The sequence below is a fragment of the Megascapheus bottae genome, chromosome 5 (assembly GCF_031878675.1).
Source record: "Megascapheus bottae isolate mThoBot1 chromosome 5, mThoBot2.hap1, whole genome shotgun sequence".
Classification (NCBI taxonomy): domain Eukaryota; kingdom Metazoa; phylum Chordata; class Mammalia; order Rodentia; family Geomyidae; genus Megascapheus; species Megascapheus bottae.
This window is the reverse complement of record NC_143513.1, coordinates 76,107,943-76,123,805: the sequence shown is the minus strand read 5'-3', so window position 1 is coordinate 76,123,805 and position 15,863 is coordinate 76,107,943. Positions and strand designations below refer to the sequence as shown.

Here is a 15,863-nt window from a genome sequence, read left to right as displayed (position 1 = left end):
CCTCTCTGCGTCCCGCTCCAGCGTGTGACGTCACCACGCAGCCCAGCTCTCGGGGCTGGCCCGTGGGCGGGGCGCGCGCAGAGCTCCGCCCCGCCTCTCCGGGTCGCCGAGGTGTTGTCAGCCGGGCTAGGGAGCCGCGGACCCTCGGGTCCCGCTTGGTTAGGGCGGGGAAACTTGCAGGCTACCTCGGGCCGCTCCCGCAGCCCACCAACCTCCTCTCCGGCCCGCAGCCCGTGCACGCCCACCTGGGGAGCCGGGGTTGGGCCGCACTCAGGCGCCCAGACTCACGCAGGAACTCGGAGCTATGCCGGAGATGGCCGGATGGGATCGGGGCTCGAGGTCAGCCCAGAGAACCACCGACGATGCACCCTGCAAACTACGAGCCGGCAAGTGCAGAATACAAACGATGAGCAGAAAAAGCAGAGCGAGCTAGGCTGGGAGCTTGGCCTGGTGGTGGAGTGCTTGCCTAGCATGCACGAAGACCCGGGTTCAATTCCTCGGTACCCCACATACATAGAAAAAAGCCGGAAATGGTGCTGAGGCTCAAGTGGTAGAGCTTTAGCCTTGAGAAAGTCCAAGGACAGTGCTCAGGCCCTGAGCTCAAGCCCAGGACTGGCAAAAAAAAAAAAAAAAAAAAAAACATCCCCCCCCCCAAAAAAAAGTCAGGACGGGTCTGCTCCGGTCCCATAGTGGTCAAGTCACAGCGCTTCCTTCTTTTATGGTTTTTTGTTTTTGTTTTTCTGAGTGTGTTTGATTGGGATGCAGGCTATCAAACCCACGTCCTTATGAATGCTAAGAAGTGCTCTCCCAGGGCCTGAGTGAGTGTGGCCTAGTGGTCGAGTGCTTGCCTGGAGCCCTGGGTTCGATTCCTGGGTACCACACTCACGGAAATAACTGGAAGTGGTGCTGAGGTTCAAGGTGCAGAGCGCCAGCCTTGAGCAAAGAGTGTCCGAGGACAGTGCCCACGCCTTGAGTTCAAGCCCCAGGACTGACACCAAAAAAAAACCCCAAAAAGTGTTCTACCGCTGACCCACATTCATAAGTCTTGTGTAAAAGTTTAGGAAAAAAAAAATGGCAAGCAACCCAAGAGGCTGAGATCTGAGGATCGCAGTTCAAAGCCAGCCGGGGCACAAAAGTCCAGTGAGACTCTTATTTCCAATTAATAATCAGAAAACCCGAAGTGACGGTGTGGCTCAAGGGGTAGGGCAGTAGCCTTGAGCTGAAGAGCTCAAGGACAACACCCAGGCCCAGAGTTCAAGTCCCATAACCGACCAAAAAACACAATTTTTGGCAAGAATATAGTTTGAAACCCAGTAGAATTTGTTCTAGTCATATATTACGGCTTGGAAGATTTACTAGTGGTACAGCACCTGTATAATTTATAAATGAACAATGTATATTCTCAACTTTTTGCCAGTAAGTACATATAATAATAAATATACAACTGGGCGCAGTGGCTCACACCTGTAATCCTAGCTACTCAAGAGGCTGAGATCTGAAGATCACAGTTCAAAGTCAGCCTGGGCCTTAAAGACTTTGAAACTCTTATCTCCAATTAACCACTAGAAAGCAGTGCTGTGCCTCAAGGGGTAGGGTTAGTAGCCTTGAGCTGAAGAGTTCAGGGACAGCACCCAGGCCCAGAGTTCAAGCCCCAGGACCAACAAAAAAATTAATAATAATAATAAATATACATATGTATATTGGAAAGCATAGGTAGATCTTTGGGATTTGATGGTATTTTCTACCCTAAATGTAAGAATTCACAAAACACCCCAGAAGCTGGGAAGATGGAGGATTTAAACAAGATAAAAACAATAAAAGGGGTGGGGAGGGAAATGGGGACAAAAACGTAAGAAAGGCTATCATTGAGAAGTAATCCACCTTCTATGTGGCGAATATAACTGTAACCCCTCTATACATTGAAATAAAAAATCATTAAAAAAAACCTCACTGTATTTGTCCACCTGGTTAGGATATTTTCACTGGAATGGTGCCCCAGCATCAGGCCCCACTCCCCAAATGCATGGACAGAGCCCTCCTCCCTTTACTCCCCACCACCCAGAGACTTTCACACAGACTCAGAAAGCAGCGGTGGGCCTTCCACAGTTCAGGCTGTAGATGACCAGAGGCCCTGGCAGCAGTCTTCACTCCCTGTTCACTTGCCAGGGTCAGAAGATAGACACTGATCCTTTGAGGAGAAAGGGCTTTGCGGCCTCCAGGATGTCCAGCTGGGGGTCCAGTGAGCGGCCAAGCCCCTCCAACACCATAATGGCCAACACAATCGAAGCAAAATTACTCTCAAGCTTTACCTGGGAATAAAAAGCAGAAGCTCTTTATAAAACCTCTTGATAACAAGGAACCTGGAGTCGTGTTACAGTCCAACAGCCTCTCTGTAGTTGCCCGTGTGGAACATTCTTTCCTTTACCCCATCATCATTTCTTCCACCTCCCTCCCAGGCACCAGAACAACCAGGCAGGGGGAGGCAGCCAAATCGACTGTTCTGGTAACACCAGGACAGGAGGCTCCTACTCTAAAGATCAAAGCACTGGCTGTATAAACTGGACAGACTGTCTGGAAAGAAAAATCCTGCCTGGGTCAGCATTCCCCATGAAATGGAATTGGATGGAAAATATTGCAAAATGGATGTAACACAAGTAACACCCACCACCCTACCCCATCCAACGTTCCCCGTAGGTCCACTGCCCCCACAGCCTTCCCAGGAGTCTGCTCGTGGGAGGAAGGAAGGTGGCCTCACCTTGTGAATCATCAGTAGCTTAAAGACGTTGGAGAGAAGGTTGGAAACTTGTAGCTGAAAAACAGAAAAGAGCCTCGTAGAGGTGGAGAACTCTGGGGCTAATTCTTTCCAGGACTCTTCCTCCCCCAACTTCCCATGGCTATATTCTCTAATGCTCCTACACACAAACACACACGCCATATATTCCATACACATGTGTGGCATGAGGAGCTATGGAGAAACTCCAGAAAAGAACCTAAAAGAACCTACACAGGCTCTACTCTCAGAGAAGGTTCGGGTTACAGATGCCTTCAGAACAAGTTTCAAGTGGCCCTCCCCATCCATCGACTCCATCCTCCCCATGCAAAAATTCTATCTGCTAGACCAGGTCAGCAGCAGCCTTCTGCTGAGACGGGGTCTCGAGACCGTAAGACACAGATCAGGCTTAAACAAGGGACATGGACTCAAGGCATGTCCTTGGGCTTCTCAGCTATACCCTGAATAAGAGAGGTGATCCCTGCCAGGCACCAGTGGGTCTCATCTGTAATGCTAACTACTCAAGACGCTGAGATCTGAGGACTGCAGTACAAAGCCAGCCAGGAAGACTATCTCCGAGAAGACTATGACCAGCAAAAAGTGAAGCATCAGCCTCGAGTGAAAAAGCTAAGTGAAACTGCACAGCTGAGTTCAAGCCCCAGCACACAAAAATCAAGGGGGATGCCCCAGCTAGCCCAGAAGAACCGAGCCAGCAGCCACTCTGAAGAGCCCTGCTTCGACAGGCCTCATACCTCCAGGAAGACAGGAAGAAGAAAAGATGATTTTTAACTTGCCTTGAAGGTCCCTCCCCCCCCCACCCTCAAGTCTCCCCTTAGACCAAGGCAGAGGCAGTGAGCCTCGGGGACATCGCCCACCCGTTCCAAGGCGATGATGTTCTTCCGGGCCTGGGTCACCAGCAGGGCCATCTCAGCCTTGAACTTCTCCACATCCTTGCACTCATTGGCCCGGGAATGATGCAGGAAGAGCTCAGCCACTTTGCGGCCCTAGAGGATGCAAAGTGTCATAGTAGACAGAGTTAAAGGCTCTGCACAATGTCCCTCACTTCTTGGTTGCTTTTGTCCTGATTTGGCTACCACTCTGGGCTCTTTTCCCTCCTTTTCAACTTCTACCCTCTGCTAGGCCTGGTAACCAGCCAGTCCTCCAGAACTCTCCCTGTGCTTGGCAGTCCAGGTCTGCTTTGACTTCCTGAAGCACATGGTACACAGAGGAGAGGTGAGGCAATGCAGCTCATGCTCCATGCAGCCTTGTGATGGCCTGCCAGGCAGAGCCAGGACCTGCGTGGGAAAGAGGCTGCTTTTCCTGGGGGCTCTCTTCCTTCCCAGCTTCCCCCAGCCCCTGTGCTCTAGCCTGTCTTCTGTCAACTTCCCCAGGACCCCCCAAACTGAGTTGCCTTCAGGGGTCACCTCTCTGCATGGCCCCAGGAACACAGCTCTTCCTCCTAGGGCTGCAGTCTTGGTCTTACAATCAAAGCTGTACAGAGGAACACCTCAGCCCCACACTGCGCCCACAAGCGTAACCGGGAGACACTCTCCAACCGACAGAAGGCTCCAGCTCTGGCTGGTCTCCTTGGAAACTCCTTATGATCTTCCTCGATGGTGAAGTCTCCACCAGGCAGCTACAGACTTTCTTCCCAGTAATCCCTGATGGAGAGGCTCTGCTGAGGACTTTCTCTTCTGTTTGTGGGGCTTGAACTCTGGGCCTGGGAACTGTTCCTGAGCTCTTCAGCTCAAGGCTACCACCCTACCCCTGGAGCCACAGCATCACTTCCAGTTTTCTAGTGGTTAATTGGAGATGAGATTCTAATGGATTTCAGTGCCCCAGCTGGCTTTGAACCTTGATCCTCAGATCTCAGCCTCCTGAGTAGCTAGGATTACAAGTGGAGCCACTGCACCCAGCTACTGAGGCTCTTCTCTCTAATGACAGCGTCCAATCCGCAGAGCCTCACATCAAAGCACATCCGCCCCAGATTCCAATGCATCCTGCCCACACGGAGGATACATTCTCCATACTGTTGCTTATCTCCCACCCGCCACCATGCAGCAAAGCACACAAATAGGAAACAGCTACTGTTTGGTCAAAAAAAAAAAAAACCTAGTGTCTGCCAGGTGCCAGTGGCTCACACCTGTGATCCCAGCTACTCAGGAGACTGAGATCTGAAGATCATGGGTCAAAGCCATGATCCAGCCACACAGACAGACAAGTCAATAAGATTCTATCCCCGGTTAACCAGCAAAAAGTCAAACGTGGAGGTGTGGCTCATGTAGTAGATAAGAGAACCAGCCTTAAGTGAAGAAGCTAAGTGAGATGAGAAGGCCCTAAGGTCATACTCCAGTACTGACACAAAAAGGAGGAGGAAAAAGGAGAAGGAATATGCAGAGGCAGCACAGTAGTAGCAGCCAGTATCCACCTGCCTCTTTGCACATTCGCTGGTACAAAAACAGAAACCAGCGTCTGGCAGATTGCCCTAGTGGTAGAGTGCTTGCCTAGCATGCATGAAGACCCAGGTTCGATTCTTCAGTACAACTTACATAGAAAAGCAGAAATGGTGCTGTGGCTCAAGTGCTAGAGCTCTAGCCATCAGGAAAGCCCAAGGACAGTGCTCAGGCCTTGAGTTCAAGCCCCAGGACTGGCAAAAAGACATGGGGGAAAGAAAGGGAGGGAGAGGGAAAGGGAGAAAGAGGGAGAAGAGAGACGGGGGAGAGACAGGGAGAGAAACAGAAACCACAGGCACAAGAGACAGGGAGAGGAGATGTTCATTCTCACAGGCACCAACAGGAACCGCGCCTATCAGGCCTGGTCTCTGCTCTGCCTGCCCTACTCTGCTCGTGGCCAGCAACAGAAGTGTGGTAAATGTGGGTCTTTCCAGGCTGAGGAGCCCCACATCTCACAGGGCCTATGAAGGCCCACCTGCAAGTCTCACCTGCCCCATCACCACGGCCAGGAAAACTGCCCGGAAGTTGCTGAGGTCAGAGGCCTGCAGCTCAGACACAATGCCAGCATCCAGCAACACCAGTCTCAGCGGGCGCAGGGCAGGCCCCACGGCCACTGTGAGTGTGTCAGACACATCCACCCGCCGCAGCTGCTCCTCTGGGTCTGGGGAGAGTCCATCAGCGCCCTGCACCAGGATGTTTCCGGGGTGCAGATCCCCATGCACGAAGTTATCCACGAACACCTACAAAGAAACGGCGTCAAGCTCACCACCCCCATCAGTCACCGGAGGATAAAACTTGAGGTGACAATGCAGACTGACATTTCACAAAGCCTTATTGTTTGAAAGTCCTCGGTTCGGACAAGCTGTAAATCAAAGTTTAAGGTTGTCGCTAACGTTTTTTTGGTCGGTCCTGGTACTTGAACTCAGGGACTGGGCACTTGATTGAATCTCTTTGTGCTCAAGGCTAGCGCTCTACCACTTACACCACCATGCCACTTCTGGAGTTTTCTGAGTCATTTTTGGAGATAAGAGTCTCGAAGACTTTTTTTGCCCAGGTTGGCTTTAAATCTGTCTCCTGAGTAGCTAGAATTATAGGCATGAGCCACCAGCACCTGGCTCTAACGTGTGTGCGTGTGTGTGTGTGTGTGTGTGTGTGTGCATACGTGCACGCCTTGAACTCAAGGCTTTACCCTTGCTGGTGTTGCTTGCTCACAGTTGGTACTCTACCCCTTGAGCCATGTCTTATGCCAGCCCAGCATTTTACTCATTGAGGTAGCGTTTCATGGACTTTTCTGCCTGTGCTGGCTTCAAACCTCAGTCCTCCAGACCTCAACCTCCTGAGCAGCTAGGATTGCAGATGTGAGTCACCAGCATCTTGCTAGAACTGCACTTCTTTGTTTTGGTATGGTACTGGGGCATGAATTCAGGGCCTTTCGCTTTCTCTTGGCTTTTTCACTCAAGGTTGATGCTCTACCCCACACCACAACTCCACTTTGGGATTTTCTTGAGTTAACTGAAGTTAAGAATCTCACAGCCTTTTCTTCTTGGGCAGCTTCAAACTGTGATCCTCAGATCTCAGCCTCCTAAATAACTAGGATTACACATGAGTCACTAGCACCTGGCTACATTTTTGGGGGAGGGAGGGGTGCTTGTGGGGCTTGAACTCTGGGCCTAGGCACTCTCCCTGAGCTCTTTATCTCATGGCTAGTACTCTACCACTTGAGACACAGTGCCACTTCTGGTTTTCTGGTGGTTAACTGGAGATAAGAGTCTCACAGACTTTAGTGCCAGGATTGGCTTTGAACTGTGATCCTCAGATTTCAGCCTCTTGGGGCTTGAACTCAGGACCTAGGCACTATCCTTGGACAGTTTTTGCTCAAAGCTAGCACTCTGCCACTTGAGCCACAGCACCACTTCTGGCTTTTTCTGAGTATGTGGTACCGAGGAATTCAACCCAGGGCTTTGTGCATGCTGGGTGAGTACTCTACCACCAGGCTACGCTCCAGGCCCCTGGCTACCTTTCTTTCAAGAGATTTGCCCTCTACTGCTCCAGATAGTAGGTGGCAAAGGTGTGCTTCAGACACTGCCTGGCATCCTCACACTGTTCCTGAGTAGTCCTTCAGAGAACCAAAGCAGCAGTTTCCACCTCTCCCGAGATCCTCCGCACCCTACCATCTGTATCCCCTCACTCTTCACCTGCCAGGAAACAGAACCTCCAGATTCCGTCCCCCCTAGCCCAGGACATCCCTGTTCATCACTGGAGGCGTGGAAGTACATCCTCTGGGGTGTTTGTAGCCTCCCTGCTTGCTGCCCATCAGGTACCAGGATCATGCCCCTCCTACCAGCAGTCAAGCAAATCTCCAGATATGGTCAGGTAGAGTCCAAGTGGACAAGAGCTCTGCTGAGGGCCCTGGCTGCAGCCTCATGAACGGCAGCAGCTTTCTCATGGAAGCCACGCCCCGCTGCTTGTTCCGCACGCCTGCAGGCCTGGCTTCAGCCGGCTCCTTTCTTCCGACCCCCTTCTGCGCCGCATTTCACCACAGCTCTCACATCATCCCACAGCTCCTTGCTGTTGCTCACGCTGGCACAGGCCACCTGTCCTCATGCAGGTGACTCCTGCACATCTGGGGTGAAGCCCTGGGTTGGAAAGGCCTCCTGGCACCCTGTACCAATCCCGTCTGTGCCGGTTTTCCCTTTGAACAGCAGTTCCATGAACATGGTAGTCACATCTGTGTGGTTCCCTGCTGTAAGTCCAACACTTAATTCAGTGCCCAGCCTAAAGAGGTACTCAGCAAATACTACGGGAATGAATGACTGAACGAACAAATGAACCAGGTCATGATTTACAAACAACACTGTCTCAGCCATTTGTGGCTGTGGGCAGCTTGGGTAGTCATGGGTTTGGCCTATCACCCTTCCTACAGTTCACAGCAAGTGTCACAGCGAAGCTCAGCAGAAGCTGGGGGACACATGGGCATTTGGGGGAGAGGCTACCTCTAAGCAAATGTGCGGCTCTCTGGCTTCCCCTCCGGCCCCAACCCTACGCTAAGCCGAGCCCAGCACCTCACCCCTGCATCTCCCCCCTCCTTCCCCCCCCCCTGCATCTCCCCCCTCCTCCCCCCCCCCAGCTCACCATCTTCAACAGCATATTGATTCCCAGCCACGCAATCTTCCTCTTCAGGTCCTCGGGAATCCCTGCCTGCTGGTAGCTAGACACAGGCACACTCTCCTTGAAGAAAGCCCAGAAGAAAACAGCTTTACAGCCTGCCAGCTGCCCCAGGGGACCCCTCAGAGCTTCCCCCCTGCTACTTGGCACATGACCCTAAGAATCTGTTCTTTCCCAAACCCCGTGGGAATCTGTCATCCACCTACCTCCATTCCCTCCCATGTCATCTCTCAAGGGACGAGTGATTAAAAGTAAACCTAAGGCTGGGTGCTGGAGGCGCACGCCTGTGATTCTAGAACCTCCAAGGTGGCCAAGTCATCCCGGGCAGGGAAGTCTGGGAGACTCTTATCTCCAAAAGGCAAGAAGTGGAGCAAAGGCTCAAATAGTACAGTGTCATCTTTGAGCAAAAAAAAGCTAAGCCAGAGTGCAGGACCGTGAGTTCAAGCCCAGGACCAACACGTACACACACACACAAACACAAAACCGCGTGAATGAAGACATGATGAGACTGTCTTACTTCATATGTTTCTACCAGGACATCTCTGGCGACAAAGGGATGCAGAGGTGTGGGGAATCTCACGAACGTCACATTCTTGAAGTTGCGTTGAAAATGTTCTAAATTCTGAGCTTCATAACGCAGGTCGACCTAGGGAGGTGAGGAGGGAAGAAGGCTTAGTGTGGACTCGGAGGCCACCTCTGAGCTTCTGACCACCAGACAGCGAGCAGGTCACCTGCTTTCCCCTGCCCTCCCGACCACTCCTCCTCTAGTTCCTAGCACTCCCCAGAAACGAGGTAAGGACAATCTAGCTCAAGGCGATTCCAAAGACCCAAGCTCCACACACCAAGTCCTCTGCCCTGCAGACGGCTTCCCCTTCACACCAGCCCACCCTGCCCCATCCCCCACAGGGCTTCCCCTTTCCGCAGCCTAGCCTGCTGCCCCTGCTATTGCAATGCTGTGGCTACACCACACAGGCTGACCCTGCCCTCTGCCAAGGCTCCACTTTGCTACAGCTGAATGCCCCCACCCACATTTGCCCTCTCCAAGGCTCAGCTCTGTCTTTAAACCGCCCCCATCTTTCCTCCCTGTCTGCTCCTGTCCTCACCTGCACAGTGCAGTCGACATTTCTAGAATGACGAAACCCCTTTGCACATCACCTTTGTAATAACAAAAAGGTGTGTGTGTCTGTCTGTCTGTCTGTCTGTCATGGGACTTGAACTCAGCCTGGGCACTGTGCCTGATCTCTTCAGCTCAAGGCTAGCACTATATCACACTGAGCCACAGTGCCACTTCCAGTGTGTGTGTGCGTGTGTGCGTGTGTGCGTGTGTGTGTGTGTGTGTGTGTGTGTGTGTGTGTGGAGACAGAGTCTTGCTATTAGATACCCCAAACTAGCCTCCAATTCAAAGTCCTCCTGCTTCAGTCTCCCTGACTGTTGGGATTACGTGTGTGTGTGACCACACCCAGCTTCCAAAAAAGTGGGGTATTTTTGTTTTGCTTGCCAGTCCTGGGGCTTGAACTCAGGGCGTGGACACTGTCCTTGGGCATTCTGAAGGCTACCACTCTATCGCCATTTGAGCCACAGCCCACTGTCAGCTTTTTCTGTGTATATGGTACCAAGGAATTAAACACGAGGCTTCATGCAAACTAGGCAAGCACTCTTCTACTAGTTCCTGCCCCCCTCAAAAGAAAAAAAAAAATGTGTTTTTAAAAAGACAAATGGAGCCCAGCACAGGTCTCTCGCCTGTAACCCTAGCTACTCAGGAGGCTGACATCTGAGGATCAAGGTTCAAAGCCAGCCCAGGCACAAAAGGACCTGAGACTCATCTCCAATTAACCTCTAGAAAATGGGAAGTGGGGCTTGGCTCAAGGGTAGGGTGGTAGCCTTGAGCTGAAGAGCTCAGAAACAGCGCCCAAGCCGAGTTCAAGCCCCGTCTCTCTCTCTCTCTCTCTCTCTCTCTCTCTCTCTCTCTCTCTCTCTCTCTCTCTCTCTCTCTCTCTCTCACACACACACACACACACACACACACACACACACACGACAAATGGAGCTGGATGCTCGTGGCTCACAACTATAATCCTAGCTACTCAGGAGAGTTGAGATCTGAGGATCACAATTCCAAGCTAAGTGGAGCAGGAAAGTCCATGGGACTCATATCATTAACCACCAGGAAACCAGAAGTGGCTCTGTGGCTCAAAGTAGTAGAGCACTAGTCTTGAGCAAAAGAACTCAGGAATAGCACCCAGATCCTGAGTTCAAATCCCACATCCAACACAATTTAAAGAGAGAGAGAGAGAAAGAGAGAGAGCGAGCACATGCACACACACAGCAGGCTCATTTACTCACGCCTATAATCCTAGCTACTCAGGAGGTTGAGATCTGAGGATCAAGGTTCAAAGCCAGCCCAGGCACTACAAAGCCCCTGAGACTCTTACCTCCAATTAACCACCAGAAAATGAGAAGTGGAGCTGTAGCTCTAGGGGTAGGGCAGTAGCCATGAGCTGAATAGCATAGGGACAACACCCAGGTCACGGGGTAGGGCTTGAGCTGAAGTGCTCAAAGACAATGCCCAGATACAGAATTCAAGTCACACTACCCCCCCTCCCAAAAAAAAGAGGTCTGAGAATGACCCTTGCCCCCTCCACCAGGCACAGCCACAGGGTGAAACTGCCGTCTATGAACTTCACCAAGCCCTAAGTACGCCAGTGCCTTGATCTAGGACTTCAGTCTCCAGGGCTATACACAACAAATTACTGTTGCTTCTAAGCTCCCAGGTCTATAATATTTTGTTACAGAAGCCTGCACAGACTAAAACACTTTCAAAACACTAAAACAAATCCTGGAGACTTAACACCTTCAATCAGCGGATATAGAGAAGATTTGGCACACAGCTTCTGTAGACCTGCCCACTGCTGCACTCGGCAGACGAGGTGGCGGCCACAAGCCCACTGGAGCTCTGGCCATCCCCGAGGTGTGTGCACACAGGTCTGGCTACATAGACCCCAGGTCCCAGGCATCCCAAACAGGGAAGAGCCCCACAACCCCCCATCGTCATGGAAACAACGCAAAACAAAGATGACTGCATGACTAGGCTAATTATTCCTCCCCACGGTGGTCAGCGGGTGATGTGTCAAAGTGAAAACTGACCTATCCCATTCATTTTTCTCCCAGGCACCAGGGAAGATGGTGTCCTCACAGTTCACTGTGAGGCCCATTGCATGAAAACCCTGGTCCGAAGACTGGGAAGAAATGATGTTTTCCACTTCCAGGACTGACCATAAAAGTCTCTCCTTGAGCCAGGCGCCATAGTCACAAGCCTATAAGCCTAGCTGCTCAGGAGGCTGAGATCTGAGGATCGAGGTGTCTTGTTTTGTTTTGTTTTTTAAGGGTTATTAATCTTTATTTTAAAACACAACAAGGTGCATTTTCTGTTTGCTGTTCAGTCTCAAAAAAAGGAAAATAAACCATAGTTTGATAAGCCACAGTAACTTAACAGTTTAATGAAGCCATACCATTTATGTTAGTCAAATGGTACAATATAAAATATAAAAATTAGGAAAAGATACATTTTAAGACTGATACAATGATAGCAATAGCAGCTTTGCAAATGTTTATACGATTTCTATAGTTCTGTTCTAAGACAGGGTTTCACTAACTTTCAAACAATCCTCCTGACTCTGTCTTCAAAGTAGCTGGGACTTTAGGCTAATGCCTCTGAGCCTGACCAGAATCTTTTTTTTTTTTTTGCCAGTCCTGAGGGTTGAACTCAGGGTTTGGGCACTGTCCTTGAGCTTTCCCAAGGCTAGCACTCTACCACTCGAGCCACAGAACCACTTCTGGCTTTTTTTTTTTTTTAATCTGGTACTGAGGAAACAAACCCCAGGCTTTGTGTATGCTAGGCAGGCATTCTACCACTAGGCCGCCCTCCTGGCCCAAAAGAAAAAAAAATCTCTTACACTGTCCTTCATGATTTGTCTATGCCACATTGACACATTATAAAGGTGGCAGTGTCAAACATGGAAAGAAATTGGGTCCCTAAATCACTACAGAGCAGAGCCCATCATCCCTCAAAATTACCAGGATGTAAGAAAGAAACAGCCTGCTGAGACACGCGTATTAGTTGTTTTATCGGCTAGCATTACCCGTCCTACTCACCACAAGGTACTGGGAAATTACTCATTCTTCTTTTACTGAGCACTGTCAATAGTAAAAACTATGCTAGGTGCTATTCACAGCTGAAGGAAGAAGTCACCTGCTGGACCATGATCTTCTCAAACTCGTCCACAACCTCGGGCAAGCTAAGCCATTTGACGCCTGGCAAAAGCCCAAGGATTCGGCTGCCAATCTTCATCAGTAGCAGGTCCATATGCACCTGAGAGAGCAGGCCAGGGTGCAGCACCTGCCACAGAGAGGCATCGTGAGACACAAGACAGAAAGAAAGGTGACGTAATTCTCCTAGCCAGGACAGTGTTCAACCTTCAAAAGAGCCAGGTAAGCTGGGCTCCAGTGGCCTTCACCTGTAATCCTAGCTACTCAAGAGGCTGAGATCTGAGGATCGTGGTTCAAAGCCAACCAGGGCAGGAAAGTCCATGAGACTCTTATCTCCAGTTAACCACCAGAAAACCAGAAGTGGCACTGTGGTTCAAGGGGTAGGGCAGAAGCCTTAAGCTGAAGAGCTCAAGGACAGCACCCAGGCCCAGAGGTTCAAGCCCCAGGACCAACACCCCCCACTCCCAAAATTAAAAAAAAAAAAAAAAAAAAGCAAAAAAGAACAAAGGGGAAGCACCCAAACCCAAAACACCTACTGGTGGTCCTCTTCCCGAGACAACAGACTCCAAACACTGCATCAGGCCACTCACACCTCTTTAGTTAGGAAATAAAACAGCTGAGCATCGGAGGCTCAGAGTAGCTATAATTCTAGCTACTCTGGAAGCAGTGATCTGGGGATCAAGGGTCAAAGTCAGCCAAGAAGACAAATTCAGGAGAGTCTCTTAAACTGGAGATTCACTCTCCAGTTAACCAGGAAAAAAAAAAAATCCATGGCTCAAGTGTTAGTGTGTAAGCTGTGAATGAAACAAAACCAAGTGAGAGCTGGAGACCCCGAGTTCAAGCCCAGTTCTTCCCACTCCTACTCCAAAAATAAATCAGCCTGCTGGTAACAGGCATTCAAATATTAGTTCCAGAAACAGCAATTCAAAAAGCCAAGCTTGGCAATGTTCTAAACGCTGATCGCTTTTAAGGACTGAGATGATACCATTTAAAAAGGTTGCAAAAATTACCTTCGGACTCAATGAATTAAACATACAAAAAAGCAGATGCTTGGTGCTGGGAGTTTGGCCTAGTGGTAGAGTGCTTGCCTAGCATGCACGAAGACCCGGGTTCGATTCCCAGGTACCACATATATAGAAAAAAAGAGCCAGAAGTGGTGCTGAGGCCTTAAGTTCAAGCTCAGGACTGGCAAAAAAAAAAAAAAAAAAAAAAAAAAAAAGCAGATGCTGGCAGCTCATGAACCTGTAATCCTAATTACTCAGAAGGCTGGGATCTGAAGATCATGGTTCAAAGCCAGCCAGGGCAGGTAAGTCTGTGAGACTCTATCTCCATTTAACCACCAGAAAACTGAAAGTGGTGCTGTGGCTCAAAGTGGTAGAGCATTACCCTCGAGTAAAAGAGTTCAAGGGCAGCACCCAGGCCCCAAGTTCAAGCCCCATAACCAACAACCCTCCTCCCCCCACAAAGAAGCATATAAAACAGAAATGAATTTCATGATTAGGCTTGGATCTTAGCACCAGAAGATCTCATTGTGTGTAGGCAAATATTCCGAAATCTAAAAACACCTGAAATCTAAAACATTTCTAGTTGCAAGCATTTTGGAAAAGGAATACTTGGAGTGGACTGCAAGGCACGTGGGGGTGGCCCACTTAGGGGCAGCCAGGCCCCCTGCCCCCACCCCCACCTCGGGTGGGGGGGGTGGCTTGGGCGGTGGGAAAAGCCAGGCTGAAGTCAGTGGCGCACTTACTTTCACAGCCACTGGGATGAGCTGGCGGGGCGCAGGTGCACAGCCAGGCGCCGGTGACCCCTCTCCATGTGATCCAGCCCGGTCAGCTTCCGGAAGGAGCAGCTTCTCTAGAAACGACTGGTCCGCAAGATTTTCTAGAGTCTTCCATTCATTTCCAAGCTGTCCAAAGACCTCTCCGCACCCGGTGAGCAGCCCCGTCCCCAAGGCGGCGCCCCCGGGTCCCCAGCTGCCCACCTTCCCCAGCAAGGCGGGGCTGGCAAACGCCTTGTATACTTGGGCCACACAGCCCGACCCCACAGGTTGCTGGGTCTCGAAAAAGAGGACGTGCCCCCAGTCTTTTCCAAAGGCCTCTAGGAGGGAGCGCTCCGTGTGCGTCCAAGGGTGGGGGGTCACCTGGACGTGGAGCCTGGAGAACAGAGCGCAAAAGTCCTCGGAAAAGAGATCGCGCCGGGTGCTGGCCCACTGGCCCAGTTTGATATACGTGGGGCCCGAGGTCTCGGTGGCTTTCAGAAGCAGGTGGAACCAGACCGAGGCCAGGCCGGGAGCCAGGTAGGTGAGAGGGTAGAGGAGGAGCAGCGGGAAGAACTTGGCCAGGAGCAGGCCGGCCCGCGCGCACAGGCGCAGGGGCAGCAGCACCAGGCCCAGAGGCCCCGCCCGGGGGCCCCTCTCCCCGCGCCCGCTTGCAGCCACGTCGCCCCAGGGCGCCTTCTGCGGGCGCACGCTGGGGGGGACCCCCTCCCCGACGTCCCCCGAGGCTGAGATGAGTCTGGGCAAACTACCGAGCAGAAGCCAGCAGACTCCGGCCCCGCGATGGTACCCCAGGGGTCTGACAAGGCGCAGCTTCGGCGGGAGCTGGAAGCACCGCAGGTGTGACAAGCAGACCCGGACCGACAAGCGCCAGGGGCTCCCCATGGTCCCCGAGGCCCGGTGCCCGGCGGCGCGCCCTCGACCTACGGGGCGCCCATCGGGGCCCGCGCTCCGGGCCGGGGCGAGGCTCGCACCCCAAGGCCGGCGGCGCCCCGGCCCGCGCCCGCAGGGCCCGCCGCACCGCGCCTCCGCCGCCGGGGGCGCTGCGCATCGGCCCGGCCCCGCCGCCGCCCCTACCCGCGCCGGGGGCCCGAGGACCCTGGAATCGCCCAGGCCCCGGCCGGGCGGACGCAGGGCCGCGCGAGATCGCCGGGAAGAAGCGGGGTGCCCGCGGGGTCCGGGCGCCACGGGGCCCGGGAGCGAGGCGGGAGGCCGGGGGCACCGGGAGCGCTGGGGGATCCGGGCCGCCGAGCCGGGAGGAATTGAGGCAAGATTGGGGCTAGAAGAGCGAGGGCGGCGCGGGGGAGAAGGCGCCCGGGCCGCGGGCGGGGAGGCGGGCGGTGGGCGGTTGGAGCGGCGCGGGCGCCGGGAGCCGGGGCGCCGAGGACGAGAGTCCCTCGACCGAGGCCCGCGCGCCCCGGGTCTTCCGGGTGCG

General features: G+C 52.5%; 1 protein-coding gene across 1 annotated transcript; it reads right to left on the bottom strand.

The window, feature by feature from the left end:
• Positions 1 to 1,316: 1,316 nt before the first annotated feature.
• On the bottom strand, positions 1,317 to 15,360 carry Adck2 (aarF domain containing kinase 2). Its single transcript, XM_090333415.1, has 8 exons — positions 14,402 to 15,360; positions 12,638 to 12,784; positions 8,906 to 9,034; positions 8,356 to 8,451; positions 5,712 to 5,963; positions 3,646 to 3,774; positions 2,756 to 2,809; positions 1,317 to 2,309 (listed from the first exon to the last, which is right to left on the bottom strand). The coding sequence occupies exons 1-8, from the start codon at positions 15,311 to 15,313 to the stop codon at positions 2,169 to 2,171; spliced, it is 1,860 nt and encodes a 619-aa protein (XP_090189541.1). The 5' UTR covers positions 15,314 to 15,360; the 3' UTR covers positions 1,317 to 2,168.
• Positions 15,361 to 15,863: the final 503 nt, after the last annotated feature.

Excerpts from the sequence above, each read along its gene's own strand:
- Adck2 (XM_090333415.1), bottom strand. The coding sequence starts at position 15,313 with ATGGGGAGCCCCTGGCGCTTGTCGGTCCGGGTCTGCTTGTCACACCTG. Across the intron at positions 3,775-5,711 it reads TGGCCGTGGTGATGGGGCAG|GGCCGCAAAGTGGCTGAGCT; the intron begins GTGAGACTTGCA and ends TGCATCCTCTAG. Across the intron at positions 2,810-3,645 it reads ACATCATCGCCTTGGAACGG|CTACAAGTTTCCAACCTTCT; the intron begins GTGGGCGATGTC and ends TCTGTTTTTCAG.